General features: G+C 42.3%; 1 protein-coding gene across 4 annotated transcripts in view; it reads left to right on the top strand.

The window, feature by feature from the left end:
* The window catches only part of ncor2 (nuclear receptor corepressor 2), an 81,035-nt gene that overhangs the window by 9,591 nt on the left and 52,437 nt on the right, over positions 1 to 19,007 (top strand). For all 4 annotated transcript variants that reach the window (XM_070834492.1, XM_070834494.1, XM_070834491.1 and 1 more), the window contains exons 2-4: positions 7,046 to 7,241; positions 8,407 to 8,522; positions 13,397 to 13,574. In XM_070834492.1, the coding sequence (XP_070690593.1) occupies positions 7,137 to 7,241; positions 8,407 to 8,522; positions 13,397 to 13,574 (399 nt within the window). In that variant the 5' untranslated portion in view covers positions 7,046 to 7,136. The remainder of the gene's footprint in view (positions 1 to 7,045; positions 7,242 to 8,406; positions 8,523 to 13,396; positions 13,575 to 19,007) is intronic.

Raw genomic sequence — 19,007 nt, 5'->3', positions numbered from 1 at the left:
ATTTGACCTGCGGGGCTTCTCAGTTGGTGAATGAATAACTGATATTCAGGGGCCGCCATGAAGTGGAAGCAGTGCCTGTGCTCGGTGCTGGGTTGTGCTGGCAAAAGACAAGTGCAATACTGCAATATAGGCCAAAAAACTACAAAAGTGTTTTATTTATATGGGATACTGTTGTGACACTGAATACTTTGAATCCCTTTGAATCCCCATTTCATCGTTAAATCACAAAAAATGATAAATACTCATCTAATAGTCTCAAGGTTCAATTGAGTTCTGTAACAGCCTTTTCTTGGTTGAGATGGAAGAAGTGCTATCATTTTATGCGATGGCCTAATTGATGCTCAAATCTTTTTGGTACAACCTCAAAAAGATAAGTGAGCAGCATCTGACTGTCGCCTAATGTACTGTGTCTGTCACACGTGAAACAAATTAGGTGGCCTACATTTGGCACGTCACTTTCCAGTTTATTTAAATTTAATGCTATGGAATCTTTTTTTGTGGAACAAAAATCACATCATAGGTGTTAGACAAATGGTCCAACGGTGGTTTTAGATTTCATTTCATCAAATAATTTCAGATCAGTGTGACTCTGAACCAGATCTCTTTTCATTGGTGCACCTTTGGAGCCAATTTGTCAAATTGGTGCTTATATTTTATTTAGCCACATTTGGTTTACATTTAGAGACTGTTACATTACATTAGGTGTATCAGCTATTTAAAGATATGTTTGTTGTCTTGTCTCATAGCGTTCACAATTAAACAGTGTCACGTTAAAGCTAAAGATAATCCATATTGCGGCTGAATTAGCCGACATTAACATTAGATCTCAATGCTACTTCCATTTTCAGTTTCACAGTCACGTCTATTGCTTCCACCCCTCGTCTGTGACTGCAGGTGTTTCTTTGGTGCTAATCATACTGTCGTTAACATGATGGGAAGTGTGCCTTTCAGCTGGATTCAAAATGAAAGGCGTGACAGGCTGTGGTTTAGACAGATGATTGTACCTCTTTCTGTCAAACAAATTACAGCTGTGCCAAAGTTGACTGGGTGTTCACACTTTTCTCACAGTGTCTTCAGTTGCTGACTGTGTGTTGTGACCGCTGGTTTCCTGTCTGAAAGTTGAGCAGATGTAAGGCTTGGGGTGTCGGGGTGTTCTTTCACTGTTTGATACTAATAGCAATGCGTAAGCCAGAAGCCTGCCAGGAGCTGCGCTGTATATCAAGCGAGCACACAGGCAATAATTATATCACCTGCTGCCTTTTATAGCCTCTCTCTGTCACCTAATATTTGATTTTACTTCCCTGTTAGTAAGGCATTATCTTGCTCGCCTATTTGCCCTGCAATGGTTGGAGGACCGTACTAGTATGGATTTAAGTATTTTTGAGATTCGGCTGACAGCGTTAGATTTGTGCTCACCTTGTCTGCTATGTTTGAGTTGTACCCACGGTAAACACTTAAATGATGGCCTCTGCACGATATTGATCTTGTGCTGTTTTCTCCTCTTCTAATGCCAGTGTGACACTGCATACCAGGAAAAAGGCTTTCCGCCTTGTCAGCATTGTCTTGGATATTTCTGTTTGGCAGTGTAAAGGGCGTTGTTCTGGGGTTTGGCAGATCTATGAGTGTTTTCCCTGCTCTTGTCCAAATTAATTTAAAGGTGCAGTCACCTTCGCATTTTTCTAAGCTGGCTGCTGTACTGCGATTTCCTTCTTTTTACGTCACTGTGTTTCTATTGGTTTGACTTGTGCCATGTTGGACAAGAGGAAAACTGAGGTTTTATTGCACAGGAAACAGTCAGAACAGCAAAATATTATCAACAGGGTTGGTCAAAGTTTGGAAAATGATTAATTTAAACCGCCATGTTTCTAAGGTGTTGAATATACTCCTTGAAAAATGCTTGATTATGGTCATAATGTGGAGTTTCATCTGCACAATCGTTCCGGTAATCGTCAGATTTGTTTGTTGTCTCCACCGTGAGATGGTGGAGCATCAGATAAAGAACTGAATGAGTTGCCGTGACCACTGCACTTTTCTAATGTAAATATGTAGATCCTTGCTGATATGAATATGTAAATATACTGAATAAACATGTAAATATACTAACTTACTGAACTGTATTACTATACCACTAAACACGGATCCTAGACAGTTGCATTTATAGTAACAATTTAAATGTGATGAGAAAGGCTTCAAGGGTGAGGAAATGTGTTTCTCCAGTAATTTAGGACAGATTGTGAGGGAAGTGAAGGGTGGAAGTAGAACAACCAACAACTCTAGATTTGAGTGTTGAAGCCAATGGAGAAGTTCGCCCAGATTTAGTTGTGATTGCTACTAGGTGCTGATGGAAAACACCACCAGCTTCTCTAAAAAAAAAAAAAGTACCTCAGTACCTTGTGTCTCTTTTTGTATGCATCTCATATGAAGTGGACCGCCTCTGCTGTAAGTAAAGCTGAAAATGTTTGTATAGTATATATAGTGTTGGTGAGGAGATCGGTATAGAGTTTGAGGGTTAGTGAGTGAAGGGGTAAGCCAGTGAGAGCCTCCTTGTCCAGGGCCCTTCGGTAATGAGGCTCCAGGGAGATAAATCCTTATGAGACCTGACAGGGTGCCACATTCCTAGGCTGAGAGTCCTAGCAGCCCCCCTCCCCTGAGCTCAGCTCTCTAGGGCACTGCTTTATAGACTTCTGATGTTGTTCCCAGACCGAGCCTTATGCCCATTACAGTTCACTCATCTGCCTTTTCACACCTGCTCCTTGCATTTGAACGGAGCCAGCATCTCTTTTGGCTGTCCAAATAATTGCAGGAACCCTTGCTGACAGTTCAAAACCCTAATGTGTTTTTTTTCTCGCTAAAAATACTGGCATAATATTTTCATGGGCACGTAATTAACAGTACATTATTGCTGCTGCTACGATGGGCTGATCACACCCTCGATTCTATCAAGGTCCAAGCCACGCATTCGAGGCTCTTTATCAAAAAATATGTTACAAGCTGTTGAATCCCTTGTACTCTCTTTAAGAGCTCGACTGTCAAGCTACCAAGTCAGGCTAGACAGAGATTTGATTAACTGTTTATGTCAGTAGAATTAAACTGTTATTTGAAGTCAGCCTCCTGCTCTCCTTGGCAGGCTGGAAGCCGTCTGTGTGTGCTCTGTGCTAGTATTTCCACAGCCATTCCTAAAATGGAGAGGGAGAGGGAGGGTGGGGGGTAAGAGGATGAAATATTGGCTCGCACCGCTGAAGGCTGAGGCCCACTCTACTCTGTGCAGAAGACGAAAGCAAAAGAGAGGGGAGAAGGATAGCACGCTAGAGTGAGAGAGTGAGGTGACTGAGTTCATTCGCAGTGCTGGCAGTGAGCCATCGACTTGCCTGTGGGTGTCTGTAGCAGTGCCAGTGCATGTGTTTAGCCTCTCGTCTGGAAGGCCCCATTCGCCTCAGAGTTTATGTCAGAGCTCTCTCATTGTGTGAGCCCTCTCATCTTGATTCAGGTTTTTTTTGTCCTCTTTAGATCTTGTGACTGCCTTCAGACTTGTTTTCGTCCTTCTCAGGGGAATCTCCTTTGACTGGACGGTCATCAAAGAGAGGCTTCCAAGGAGGATGGCTTATCTCACCATCGCTTTGTCACGCTGGACTCTTTCTCTGCCCTTTGTTGCGCATATTTGCATGCTATGTCAATATCATGAGTTTTCTTCAGCTAGTATTTCACCAGCAGTGAGGTCTACTTAAGGACTTTGGCACTTCCCCTTTGTGCGGTCTGTGTATCCAAGTCTGTCGGACCAAAAGATGAGTGTGCACCAGTTTCTTTAAAATACCTGAAGCCACAGTTTAGACTACTTGACTCAAAGGCAAAGTCTCTAGTGGGTGTGAGAATTTCAGCGGTGTTTTCCTATCTCGTGGCCTCTCCGAGCCGATGTTTACAGAGCTCCTCTGTTCCTTAAAGCCAGAGCCATGTTCAGCTGTTAGTAATAGAGCCCTTTGCGTAACTGAAATCAAATGACACTTTGTCTTTGTGACAGTCGAGCAGGAAGGAAGGGTAGATAGTGCCCCTCTTTGTACTGCAAAAAAGGGTCAAAACTAGTCAGACAATGGAGACTGGCACACAGGCACTCTACTATAGGTTACACTGTGCCAATGGCGTTGGCACCTTGTGGGGTTATCTGGTCTCAGGTTCATTGTACTGTTAAAAAAGTGCTTGTTTGCTCCTGGCTGCAGAGGCCATTACTCAAACCCTGTCCAGGTGGGGACTTTAAAGGCCTCCAGCAGAAGTAGCTTACCTGGCACCACATTTTTTTTGTTGAGATCCAATTATGATACTTGAATTTTGATATCTGCCGATACTGAAACCGATATGAGAGTTCCTTTTTTCTACTATATTATTATTATCATTATTTCTTTGTCTTCTTCGTCCTGTTCTTTTCCCTCTTCTTCTTGGTAATATGTAAGTTTACATGAGGCTGCAGTAAACCGTACTGTACTTCTTATTAAAACAGCAAAAACATCAACAAAAACGCTTTTACTTAAAATGTACTCTAAAGCAATTTATTTCAAGACTACAGGTTAAGTGGCCATAGCGTACAAGCAAGTGTAGATGTGCGATTTCTAATGGCAACTCCTTCAATGTTTTGAAAAACCTGAACAAATCAAGTGCACAGCATTATCAATAGTAGTAAGTAGACTTCTATACATGAATTCAAAAGTATTAGAATCATTTTTAAGAGCTGATGGTAGACAAATGAGGAACAAGGAGCTGGTGGTGTCAATCTGCTAGCGCTCCCATATTAGCACAGGATGTGGCCACGAACCAGAATTGCTGATGGGGGTAGTTTAATCAAAGTGAAGTTTAATGTACAGGTACAGTCACTAACATACTCTGAGAGTTAAGTATAATACTGCTTCGGGTACAGAGTACGTCCGTTTTAATTAATGACAAACAGGTTGAAGTGTGTAGAATTTGCATGTAACCAGGCCACATCCTACGTGAGTGCCTGGAGGTGACGTGTCACAAGTCTGTGGTCCAGGGGCATTATGCCAGAGAGTGTCATGTTAAAGCTAGAAACTGTATGCAGGAATCTGTTAAATGGCTTGTAATGAGAATGAGGAGGATAGCAGCGGGTGGGGAGAGTTAAATGAGCGGACAGGATGGCGAAGACATGGCGTACAAGAGCAGGCAGGCAGGTGCAAAGGCTGAAGATCAGCCAGCTGCGGACGGGGCGTGCAAAGTTGGCCCCGAGCTGAGCTTCATTATGGGCTGAAAAGGCGCGAGCAAGCTCGTCTGAGAGGAGGAGAGTCGGAGCGGAGGAGTGGGGCCAGGGCCTCCTGCTTTGCTTGCTTCGGGCATAAAGGAAAGTCCTGCTGCTGTCCCAGGCGCAGCACTCTCTTAGTTACCATCCTCACAGCTGCAGTCCTTGGCAGCAAAATTCCCCAGCATGAATAATGGTGCATTATTAATCTGTATTAATTCATTGATTTGTGCTACAACATTTTGGCTATGAGCACAAAATTGCAATATTTCATAATCATAATTCAGAATATCACACTATGGAATCTTTAATGGTACATGATCGGTGATGTCAATCCGATATCCGGTGAGTTAGTTACATCAGTAACAGCACCCGATACCGATATTGGATCAGATCCGTCTCAACTCTAGTGCTACTTGGCTAATATTACAGTTAGACGGCCAATGACTGAGTTCAACCAAGTGTGCGATGACGTTTTTTATTGTGACTCCCAACAAGATCAACAAAGAAAACACACTTTCTGTGGATATCCTGTTAATTATTTATAAATAATTATTATAAATAACCGCTACAAATCAAATTTCCAATTTAATTTGTCATTATGGTTATTATCAAATTATAGTTATTATTTTCATTTGTGCATTCTTTATTTAAAGCAAACACTTACATTGAGTGCCTAATCTCATTCATTGTCTTCCAGTGATAAAGGCATGTGTACTTTTTACGGGGGTTGTCCTGTCCTCATGGTGGCTTTCTGGCAGTGCAACTAGAGCATTTTGCTATCTTGTCAAGATTTCAATCAGTGCCATGTCGAGAGCCCATATTTCTGCCACTGTGCCTCCTGTTGTGTGCCTCGCACAGCGCTGAAACATGAGCTATGAGAGTGAGTCGTCATTAGTCAGAGGCCCATAGAAATGGCAGGAGTCCTAATTTCTTTGTTGGCAGGAGTCACAGTGACACATCACACGTACTACTCCACCCATTACTGTTATCATAGGCTTGTGAGAGAGCTGAACGTCATCCCTTCACTGAATTTTTGTTAAACTGGACTATAAAGTTCTTCAAATCCATTGGCGTTGAGGGTTTGAAGCTATTTTCAGCCTTCTCTCCAAATTTAAAGCTGTTCTGTTGCTGTAATCTGTCATAATCACTGTAATAAAATTATGGCCCTTACGTATTATCTCTTTACCTCTGTGCAGAATAACACTGTCTTCTCACAGCTTTTCCAGGCGTGGGGTGGGAGGGGGGGGGCATGTTTTATATCATCATTCTTGCTAACACTCAGTGACACACTTCTTGATGAGACCACTGAACTTTGCTTAGCGTCATCTAGAGATAAAATCTAGTGCCTGACTCTCGAGGCCTACATCTCTATCTGTCATTGAGTTATTTATGTTGCCTCTAAAGCCCCATTAAACTCAGAGTATTTTTGGTGTACGGGCTAGCTGCTTGACTTGGCTGGTCTCTGTCTGTAAGTCCTCAGTGTGAGAACAGTGGGCCATTCAGTAAACGGCAAAGGAGGGGTTCAGTCTAGCAGGTGCAAGGGCCCTCACTCCTTGACTAGGAGGAGCAATGGAAGGGGGAGCAGCTGTGGCAGGGAGGTGATGACATTCTGATATCCGGAGCAGAGATTCACACTTTCATCTAGCTACTCTGTAGGTGCTTGCCAGAAGAGATTAAATTGTTTCCAAGCAACTTGCACGTATTGCATAATATCTCATGCATTGTTCTCTGCAGGTATGAATTTGTTCAAGGCAATTCCACTGAGGTTGCTCAACTACAAAACCTGATTTCTTTTCTCTGCAGGTTGCTGGCTAAGAGAAACGGCCGATAATGCACGGCATCTGCTCTGGAGCCACACCCACTTCCTGCCTGTAGAGGAAGCGGCTGTGCCAGCATGTCCTCTCATCCGCAGTCGGTGCCACCGGGCCGGAGGACTGTGGACACACGGCACCTACCAAACCCTGCCACTCTACCACTGCAGCTGCAACGGGCGCACACAGTAAGGAGACGAGCACCCAATGGGTTAAAAGGGCACCACCTGTGGGATATATATACATATACATATATTTTTTTCCTTTACTTTTCTTTATTAAGGTAAACCCCTTTGAGAGATTCGACTAGAGTTGTAGCTCTGGCTCTGCCTACTTGGTGAATAATTAGTAAACAGGGCATTACTCCGAACCACTGGAGAGGGCCTGACCCCAGGGGCACCCACTGGTGTTTTTCCAACAGTAACATTCCCAGGTTGCGATGTTGTGCACACAGAACTGTTCCCTCATTAGATGTTTGAGTTGAAAGTTCATGTTGTCATCGTGAAGTCACATTAAGGCCTTCCCCATTATTTCCACCCAATTATTAAGATTATGTGTCTCTGCGTATCAGAGACAAAGCTGTCTGTACTTCAAAGTGGAGGCCTCAAGCTGATGTAGCAGTTCATTCAGTGACCCCCAGTTTACAAGGCTTTTTTTTTTTTTTTTGTTCTTGTATGGCGGGACAATCCAGGGCTTACCCCCCAGCTTCCCCATAGCTGCACCTGTAGTTAATCCTACCACTCCCTCTTATCATCACATTCTGGAGGAGATGAGAGTTGACGGGCTGTGTCCCACAATCCCTGATTGGCAGAGGCGCGAGTTTACAGTAACTGCATGGGTTTACCCCTCTTGTGTGAGAAACGCATGGAAGAAATGAGACAACTGGCTATTACAGAAGAAAAAGGCAGGGGATGGGAAGAAATGTTGAAATGTTGTCATTTTTGGGGCCTTTGCATCATTCATCATTTTGCAGAAGCCATCAAAGAAAGGAATATGCTTCCTGCCAATTTGAAAACCTGCACAGGTTTCCATTTTTTTTCTCCCGTGATATTAAAAAATGGATTTTAAGTAACCAACTTGTCGTCATTAATTTGACATTTTGACAACCTGTTTTTATAACTTTTGATGTAGTATTTTCATATTTATTTTCTGTGCATATCCCACGTTGGTGTCAATAGGTTGATGGTCCATTTGAGCAAGCAGCTGCCAAGCATCTCTTTTCATTGTTTGAGATTAATGTCTTTTTTTGCATGGTGTTACATTTGTTTATTTTTTTTTTTTAAATCTCAAGGGGAAGGGATATTTGGGGAATAACTTCTCTACACTGACAACTTGCCACTTTGTGTGTTCCAGGAAGTGGGACTGGTTGACTACCACTCTCATCATGCCAGGGACTACAGCTCCCACCTGGCCCAGCCCCATCGCCGTCGGCCTTCCTTACTTTCGGAGTTTCAGCCCGGGAATGAGCGGTAGGTGCCCCATGCTCATAAGGTCTATTTTCGCACATAGTTTTAGATGACAGTGTTCAGATTCCTTGTGCATTTCATTATGTTGTTAATTTTTTACATTTATTTGTGCAGTATTATTTAAGAGGCAAATATAGCATCAGAGTAAAAGAAAAAAAACAAGAAAGCTAAAGTGACACAAAAATAACCACATGAAAACATTCCGCCTTAAAATAATTTGCGATACCTCCATCTGAAAAAAAGTATTATATTGTTAAATTAAATCTTAGTTATCATCCTACTCTGCTGGGGATTGTAGATGAGGTGGTATGTTTAGTTTTATACATTTAATTTCAGCTAGTTGGATTAGATGTGCATTATGGTGTTCACTGTCAGTCAATGTAAGACGTATAAACCCTTCACATAAAAATGGTAGCACTGCCCCTTTTAATGTATTTGTCCTTGTTGAGGCTTGACAACCGAGGGGCAAAGTATGCTCAAAGGAAGCGTCGTGCAGGCTGCATTTTTATGCAGTATTATTCTACTAAAGCCCCTGCCTGTTAACCCTCCCCCAGTGTAATCCTTATGTAATTGGCATCTGCAAGCCGTTCCTCTGTAATGTTGTGTTAAACGGCTCTGTGGGGCAATGGAGCTTGCAGAGTTTTGCCATCTTCAATAGGCCAACAGTAAGTCAGGCAAAGCATTGTATGTATAGTACTTTCTCTCTAGAGACTCGCGTCATGTACCTACCAAAGTTGTTTATTATTTATATAGCCATGCTTTTTTGAGGATGAGTCTTGATGAGTACTTATGAATAATTTATGTGCATGCCATGAATTTTGCAGGATGCACAGAGGATAAGAGGGCAAGTCACAAGACATTTTTTTTCTCCTCAGTTGATTGCCTTGGCAGATTTTTTTTTGCATATATCAAAACATGCAATTAGTAAAAAAAAATAAAAAATAAAAAAAAAATCACAAAAAAAATTTCAAGAGGTTAGTATTTACTAGAAATCATCTTGAAATGATTGTGCAGTGTGGAGTGGAGGCCCGTTTTCAAAGTATGTCAAATGATTTGTGTGTCTTCAGACAACAGATGGTAGAGTGACTCTGTAGCAGTGTGTGACCATTGCGTGTAGTGTCGGCGTCTTTAAGTATCAATCAGATGGGATTATGGTCTTGATTGTAAAACACAGAGCTGTGTGTTGCTCCTGTTGAGTGGTTAGCACAGACTAGCCCACAATGTGGGAATATTGGGTCATGGGTTGAAGCAGAAATAAACACCACTCTGTTCAACTGCTACCCACCAGCTCCTGATCTGCTGACACCCTTCATTCAATCACTGGAGCTTGGCAGTCACTCCCAGTATACGTGATGCCTGTTTCTACAAGGCCGATGCCTTGCTCAGCTCAGCACAGTGGGGCAGTGAGGTTTTTTTTATAGATAAAAAATAACCATCATATCAGAAAGCGGAGACTAGCAGTTGTCCCACGTTTCTTTGTGCAGACTGTGAAATAGACTGCTGGTCTTGTTGGCAAGGCGTCTGTGGGTGGGGAGTCTTTCAGTTGAATATAGTGGGCTTCAGCATTCCTTTACAGGGCTTAGAGTCCAGTCTGAAGCCCTCATTCTGCATTCTCATTCAGAGCCTGAATAGTGTAATTCTGGCCTTGGCAATCCTTCAATCTATTCACCTCTCAGACGAGTGCTTGTCTTTTCATAAGTCTCAGTAATTCTGCACACCATGTCTCCATTTGTAGCGAGCTCGGGGTTGTTCACATTCGGAGTGAGAACGTACGCACTAACATGGCTTTACCGCTTTCCTTTAAGGATAGCATTAGCTCTTTCTCTGTATTATAGACGTATGTACCCTTTGTCCCCCCTTTTTTAATTGTCTTGGGCTCAGGACGCGAGGTGAAAATGTGCTATTTAGTTAATGCTCTAAATTTACTCTAATTACAGGTTGGAAAACCACTACAGTATAATCATTGGTGAGCCACTGTGCTAGTTGTTTGTTTCATCCTCCTCTTTACTCCAGGCAATATCTCAAGTCACTCCGCCTCTTCCCATTTGTCTGAGATCATCCAGGCTAGTTGAGAAAGAGAGAGAATCCATTTCATAGCGAGCATAACAAGACAGCGAAACCACTTAACAAGGTTTCTTTTTCTTGCCAGAACAGAGAGTAGAGTGCAAACAAATCTGGTGCAATAATGCAAAATGAGTTTGTACAATAGCTGTGATTGTTCTTGCCATTTATCTGTGAACTCTGGTTAATGTAACAAATGGATATTATGTCATGCTACTATGACTGTGGCTTTAGTAACCTGTTTTTAAACGAATAAACATGTTTATTGCTCCCCTGCGTGTTTACTGACAGTTATTTGCATTTTGGTTTTTTTGATAATCTGTCCAGCTACAGTTTTTTCATTTTTATTATTGTGATTATTATTTCAAAGGAGGCCATTTGAATTATGCTAATAATTTTAGAGCATTAATGCTGAATTACTAAAATGATGCATTTAAGAATCGATTGCTTTTCCCTCGCCTGCCCATACATAACCTTCCACCCTCCATTACTTACTAGATAGATTGATTTTATTTTTTAAATAGCTCTCATTTATGCCAGCATCCAGCATTTAGCAGTTCTAAATATCCACGTCTCTGGCTGTTTTGAGTAATGTGGATTTTGTTCAGCACATTTTGCCTGCAGTTTTTGGACTCCACCCTTTGCCCCTCCTCTTCTGTGCACTTTGTCAGTTTCACCCGTCCCAGCCGCGGTGCAGCTAGCCTGGCTTCCCTGTCCATGCGACCATCGCTGCACAGCTGTGGAGCTGCTTCTCTGGGGAGCAGCGAAGATACTGGCAACTGCACAAACGCCATAGTGCTCTCACAATAACAGGCTCCTATCTGCACACATGATCTGTGCTCTTGTCGTAACGGGGCCCAAACCAGTACGAAAGTAATGGAGCCGTTGTGGGATGTTGTGTTGAGCTGTGTTATTCCCAGCCCACTCATCCCCGCTCGCTCTGCCCCCCACCCCACACCATTACACACATCTCTTTCTCTCATCCTCCAGACAAATCCTCCCCAGGGATCAGATTATTCTGCACGCTCACAAGGGGGACAGGGAGAAAGAAAGAGGGAGAGAGGTGGGGAAGAGAAGGGGGAGGTGGGCTAGAGCTTGATGATGTGATTATGTAAGTGCCAACCCTCTATGGAGATGAGGAAGTGTGCAACTGAATGAGTGAGAAAAATGTGCTCAGGGGGAGTAGTCACACACCATCTGGGTCTTATTTTGGCCCCCTGTTTTTCGAAGTACTATTTAGCCAATTGCACCGAAAAATATCCACAATCCATTTCTTTCCTCTTGTGACACACAGATTTATCTCTGCATATTACATAAGTGACATGACACATCTCTCCCGCATAAATCTTTAGTAGTCTAGTCAGAAGATGGTCTCGATTGTTAGACCGCCCCACCAGCACCCTGCTAAGCAGAGAAAGACTCCATGCTCTTTGGCACATAGAGAAACCACACACTAGGCCATTGTGGGTCTGGACCAGCAATTATGGTTGTGTTTTCCCTCTACTCTTCAGAAGCCACTTCCATTTTGACACTGGCAGCAAAGTCACTGACATTCTGGCATCTGCCTCTAGGACAAACTGGTGAAAACCGTTCCCTCAGAAAGAACAGAGAGCCATTTACAAGTGGGCTAATAAAATAAAAATTCCCGGATCCAAGAAGCCAGTGGAGTTAACATTCGGAAGCTGTCATTTGACTACACGTGGTTTATCTCGTTGCTGGCTGTACCATCCCGACCAAAAATAATGTACTAATGGCTGTGTGGTGAATGTGACGAACACATGCAGAACGTGGTTGATACCAGCACCCCACATACAGCAAATCATGAGCAGGTCATGTTACAGTAGGGTGGCTGTTTTGGGGTACAGTATAGGGATTGCCATAGCTCCTACTGCAAGTCTAAACAAAGCCCTTTTTTGGCTTTGTGTGTGTGGCCATTGACTGCCTAGCAATGCATGCAGAACCCAACTATGGAAGAGCCACTCTACCATATGCTGCTATGTGTGACGACAATAGATGGTAGTGTTAGCGTGAGTCACCCTTTCCAATTTTCTTGCTCGTCTTTTTTCCACTTTCCACTACTGAGTAACCCATCGCATGTTCCCATTTTTCAGAAAGAATGGTCATCATTGATTACTTTATGATGATTCTGCTGGAACCAAATCAAGCCAGCTGGCGTCTGTGTGCACCTTGAACACAACAGTGAAGATTTAGGTCAGCCTGATTTAAGGCTGAAACTGTCATCTTCTGCTTTTGTACTGATGTGTCTTTGTGTGGCTAAATGGGGCCTGTAGAAATGGGATTAGACTAGTACAGCATGTTTAAACAAAACCACCAGCACCGAGTGTTGTCTTTCGGTCAGAAAATCAATATTGTCTCAGTGTTACTGGTGCAGTCGTATTTACCGTGCTAAAATTAGCCATCTTGCTGTGAGCAATGAGGTTAAAATGTTTTTTGATGTGTCCTCATATCAATGAAGTAAGGCTAGTTAGCTGTAAACGTTATAAAAGACCTCCATGAATATTGGAAATGCCATTGCAATTCAGTCCAGTCCAAATAGTTTGACTGAAGTATTTAGAGTCATCCTAAGCGCCAGTGTGGCTAAAGACCATATGAAAGACACCAATATATGGAGGACAATACCGGCCGTAAATCAGTTGTTTCTATCTCGGCGTTGTCGTTCATCAGCTGTTACAGTAGAAGTCATAAATGTTCAGTTAGCCATGACTGATCACGGCTTGTTTATCACCTGCCCTATAATAATAACTGCTTCCACACTTCTCTCTGACTTGCCACATTTGTATCTTCTTCTGTTGCAGAGGACAAGAGCAGCATATTCGCTACGAGCACATCTACCTGCCAGAGCCCAGCGGCCAATCGGAGGTGGAGTATGCGGAGATCAAACGGCCTCGTTTAGAGATGGGACCAGAGTCTCTGATGAGGCCTTCGTCCCACCGGCCACAATTGCCTTTGGGAGGGGCTGAGGATATGGCAAAGGTCAGTTGTCACTGTAAATACAGTATATGGTCAACAAGCAAATCAGTGGTTCGCTGGAAATTTAATACATACTTGGATGATAATGGAGCTGGGTGTAGAAAAGGAAAATAAAGAAATTATGATGTGTCATTTATATACAGTGACCACTTTTTCCACTCAAATCTCATGACCTCATTTTTGAAATCTTTTTTTTTTGGGAATAATTCTGTCAGCTTCCTTCAGAGCCACAAAAGATATTATTAGACATAACACAGCAGACGTCGTAGAAGGAGATTCTGCATTGTAAGAGACGGGGCTCTGTGAGCAGCAATGGGAAGACTAAGGCAGTTGTGAAACAGCCATTAATAAATGATAAAGCTGACCCAGATTTCAAAAGACCGAAGATGAAACTGTGTGAACTGCACATCAAACCGACTTGCTTGCTAGTGTAGAGCTGCTGAAGGGGAGGTGTTCCTGACATAACACAGAGCGCTTCAAACTGCCAAGGGAGGCAGACAGCCAAGGAATGGTAAATAGATACACCAATAACAGAGGGTACAGGAAAAAAAAAACATTGACTCTTAAGCTAGCAGGGAAATATTCAGGAATGCCAGCAATTCCCCTAAGAGCCCAGAGGGCTGTAAACCCATTATATAAGTCATGTCCGATGCAATCACTACATTGAACAAGTGCACCAAGTGATAGCGGGGATAGAGTGGGAGATGCAGCTGAAAATAAGGGAAAGGGCAAGTATAGAGAGGGACAGATAAAGTGGAAAAGGCAAAGTGTGGAGTAAGAGACAAAGACCAACAAGAAAAGAGGGAGTGGGCTAGTAGTATCAGACAAAGCTGACGCTTGTATCATGACTCACATTTTATCAGCGTGTTAGAGAAGGACAAAAATAACATTTTGTTACTGTACACCATTATGCAATCATTCTGATTTTATGGTTAAAACAGAAAACAAGATATAACATCAGAGTGAGAGACTTGGAGAGTCCTTCTTTACACTGCTGCTCTCAAATGTTCCATGCATGTCAAACTTGCCTTATATGGCTCAAAGAGTGCGCAGTTTTGTTGGAGATATTATACCTTTATGGCAATCACGTAACACAGCTGACTGACTCACCGTTCAGAACAAAACAGTGCTTTTGTTCCATCTAAATGGATCTTCACTAATAGTGCCAGATCAATAAATAGACTCGGCTGAGTCAGTATTGGCTTACCACAGATTGAACAGTATTGGCATATAGGGCTTCCCCCTAAAAGTTGTTGACTTGAGCCATCAGCCGAAAGACCTACTGACTTTTTTTTTTTTAGCTGCATCATTGTACACAGAGCAGTGCAGGAGCCACAGCAGGACAGGCTGTAAGCTTTAGGTAAAAACCAAAATGACAGAACCACAGAGCTACCTGTGATGCGAGGCTGAGAAGGATGGAGGGGCGATGGAGGAAAGAGCGGCTCACGTCTCTCAGCATTGGTGCTGACTGTCAATAAAGCTAAACTACATTTTGAGCAGATGTTGGGACGCCCTCCTCTAGTGCTATGCAATGTAACTGAGTGTTCGCCTGACAGCGCTGTCAGCAGCCCAGCAGGAGAGGCGCTCCATGGTGCGCTAGGAACTGAGCAATGCCCAGGACGCACACTTGTGCTTTCTCCGACTGTGTGGAAATGTGATTTTTCTTCACATCGCAGGTGATGAGCAAATGCATCACACCGTGGGTCTTACACACAAAACATGAGATTAATGTAGGAGTTTAGCGAGTTTACCTCACTGAACGGACTCTTAACTGAGCAGGGGAATTAATAATATATCTTTCATATTTGAAAGTAAGGTGTATTGAAGAAAAGACTTCAGCTATAGTGTTTATTTATACAGATTATCCATAGATATGAACCACAAGCACATGACAAAGTAATTTACTAGAGAAAGTAAGGCAGTAAAATGTCCTGCTCAAAAACAAAAAAAAGAATATAGTTAATGTATAGTTCTTCCCATAGTTCTTTCTTTGCCAAGTTTGATACCTGGTGTCTCCACTAGCGATGGAAATGAATTTAATAGTATTGTAATTTAAACATCATTCCACTGACAGAGATAGAGAAAAGTATAAGGAGAAGAGGGAGATAGGAGGTGCACACACGTGGGAGAGCATGAGAAAGTCAATGTGCAGATACAAAACAAAGTGAAAGTGAAATGTTGGCTTCTAGTCTAATCTTCTAGTCATAATACCACCAGCTCTGTATCTGGGCTGATGACCTTATTGGTCCACGATGTTCAGTGATCCCAGACAGCACAAGACAACACAGCACGTCAGCAGTCAACACACATTGTCTTGGAACACGACTGTCTGCATCAAGGAAGCATTAACACAGAGTCTGTAGTGCTTTGGGTTTTGAGTCTATGTTCACCAGAGCATCACAACAATGACCTGTCATATGGCAACACAGCAATGCTCAAATATTGAGTTTACAGTAAGAAGGCTGATGTTTGAATCATGGTATTTTCAAAACTTTTCACAAATGTATGTAACCATAATAAGGCAAAATATTATATATACTATACTATACTGTAGTATACTGTACTATACTGTAGTATACTATACTATACTATACTGTAGTATACTGTACTATACTATACTGTAGTATACTATACTGTACTGTAGTATACTGTACTATACTGTAGTATACTATACTGTACTGTATTTTGTGGAAGGAAACCACTTGATTTCTTGCATTTACAATTGCTGAAAGTATTCTCATCTCATTGCTCGACTTATTGTCATAATAATGACATTTAGTAACTTCCCAAGACAATGACACAGAATTGACATATGTGTTCATAATTTGTCTTTTTCAGTCTCCAAACCTAAAGAAGTACTACTTGATGGTATTTCATGTTCATAGCAAGGCCGGCCACATATTTTACACATGCACGTTTCTTACATTTTAAAGGTTTAGCTTTAAGTCTCACTCTTGTTTTGACACTAGTTTCACTCAACATTGTAGGTTTATTTACTGTAATGTAACTTTTATAATGAGATTCAGCTTTGAAACCTTTGGAAATCTTACTAGAGTGACCTCACTTTCAGTAGCCTTGTGCACCTGCTGCTGTTTATTCTATTCATGAGTGGGCTGGATTGTGACTATTGTCACATTCTAGTTTGAAAACAGGATGTCTCTGGCTTTATTCAACTGTTGTCAGGAATGCATACTCTGAAGACTACGTGACTCAGTCACTTAGGCTGGTGGTCACTAAACTCGACACATGCACACAGACACGCTACAACACCCAGATGTAATTTAAAAAAAGAACCTGATGCGTGCACAGCCAGAGACATCATGCAGTGGAGTGTTCTAAATGTGACCGAGGCTGTTGAGGGCATATAAGCTGCAAACTGTGCTGGGCCAAGGGCTTAGCTGTTGGCCTGTGACCTTTTCACACTATGTCACAGGTGTAGTAGCTGTTGATGTGCTGCTCTACTGTTAACAACAACAGAGGACAGTGTAGGACACAGCCAGAGGAAAAACCCATACAATCCTGGAGAATGCAGGCTAATTTTGACTTGATAGTTTTAGTCATAGTCATACCATCAAATCCCTCATGGTTAAACACGCTCTCTTAATGAATGAATGCCTGTTCTGGGGTTTGTGAAGTAGCAGTAACAGTTTAAAAAAAAAAAAAAAAACCAAAAATGTAATTACCAATAGACAACTGCTCCAACAAAGACAAGAATGAAAGAAATCTCAGTTTAAATGAAATGTGATGCTCCCCTGCCCAAACCACTGCATACCACTCAGTCACCAGGATTTCAGACGAACAGGGAAAAGGAAAATTGGCATTACTGTCATGTCTACACACACTTGTTGTGTAATGATATCAGGTTGTCCCCTGGTTGTTGATGTTGTCCCCTGAGAATTTCTGGCATGCTGAGCAGTAACACGGGTCAGGAGGGGAGTGGTGTTATATGCACTCATGGGTGCTCTTTTAGACAAAGTCAAGCCATTCTAGGAGCTATTTTCCTCTTTTGTATTTATGTATGGTTGATAATTGTGACTAACTGCCTGTGGTATACACAGGCTTCTTTATGTAGGACAGCCCCTCACCATCTTCTGACACTGACATTTTCAATCACAGCAGGTCTACGGGGCTATAATGCAGCCTTCATAGTCCAGATTAGCCCACTTACATAACCTTCGCTTCAGATGTTTAAAAATGACGCAGAACAAAAAAACCAAGCGCTATCGCAGGCAATCATTTATGGAGGCTATAAGTCTCTGACACACATGCAGAAAGCAGGAACACACATACACTCACTTATCAGCGGCAGATAAATCCTGCTTCTGCAGAACAAGTGGGCAGTCTCTCGCCATTTGCATGTTACATAAACAGGTGCATGTAACAGCAACTCCATTTCCGCTCTTGCCTTGCATGTGACCGGATTACTGGGAATTGGCTTAAAGCATCATCAGCCTGTGAAAACGGCATTTTTTTCGTGTGTGCTGGCAGCACACTAAAATGTGGGTGTGGATCAGAGCACAAGACACCCCATCAAACTTGACCACCCAACAGGCTGCTGATTTTTGAAATATTGCAATAGTTTAACGTGACCCAAACAGCACGAGGTGATGGACACATCATCGTTGTTCCAACTGTACCGCCGTAATGTTTGGGGAGCATTTAAAATTGTACATTAACATTGTAATAGATGATATTCTTGGCCATCTTCAAGAAGAAACTGATTACTTTGAACAGGAATCAAGGTGCATTGTGGTGAAATTAAACTATTGACGAGGTCTTTTCAGTTAGAGTTCAAACGATTAGTCCATTAAACTGACATAAAGTCATAATTGTGGAATTTATTGTGCCCTCTTCCTCTGCAATGCTTTTAATGGCACCCTATTGCAGAATTAGCGCCACCAACTGGTTCGTCCAACTCCCAATACTCACACAGCAACAAGGGATGGAAACATGATGTAATTCTCATTTTTTTTGCTGATTCTTTTGGAAACGTTGATAAAATTCCAAATCCACTAAGTTTGGATGGAAACTTGTCTCGTGATAGTAAACTAAATATTTTGGGTTTTTTTGACTTTTGACTGTGATGTTTTGGACTATTTTCTAATTAATCAAGGTAATTATCACCAGATTAATTGGTAATAAAAGTTCTCTTTAGATGCCGCCCTGATGCCCACCATCTTCCAGTGAGCAGCTTTGTTAGACGAACACAGGATCAATTAACGTGTCGTATTTGCTCGTCATGCATTGCTTCACATTGTGAGACTGCAAAGTCCCCTGTCAGGGCCACTAGGTGTTTTAGCCGTCAAACACAGCACTGAAGAGGGATATCAAGAGTTTATACTCAGAATGCATAGGGTGTACAGTGCTGTACCTGGAAGATAAGTGATTTGATGAATTGCTTGTGTCTACTCTGTCATCAGTACCATTGGTCAGTTG

This window comes from Pempheris klunzingeri, chromosome 7 (genome assembly GCF_042242105.1).
Source record: "Pempheris klunzingeri isolate RE-2024b chromosome 7, fPemKlu1.hap1, whole genome shotgun sequence".
Classification (NCBI taxonomy): domain Eukaryota; kingdom Metazoa; phylum Chordata; class Actinopteri; order Acropomatiformes; family Pempheridae; genus Pempheris; species Pempheris klunzingeri.
This window is presented reverse-complemented; position numbering and strand designations above follow the sequence as displayed.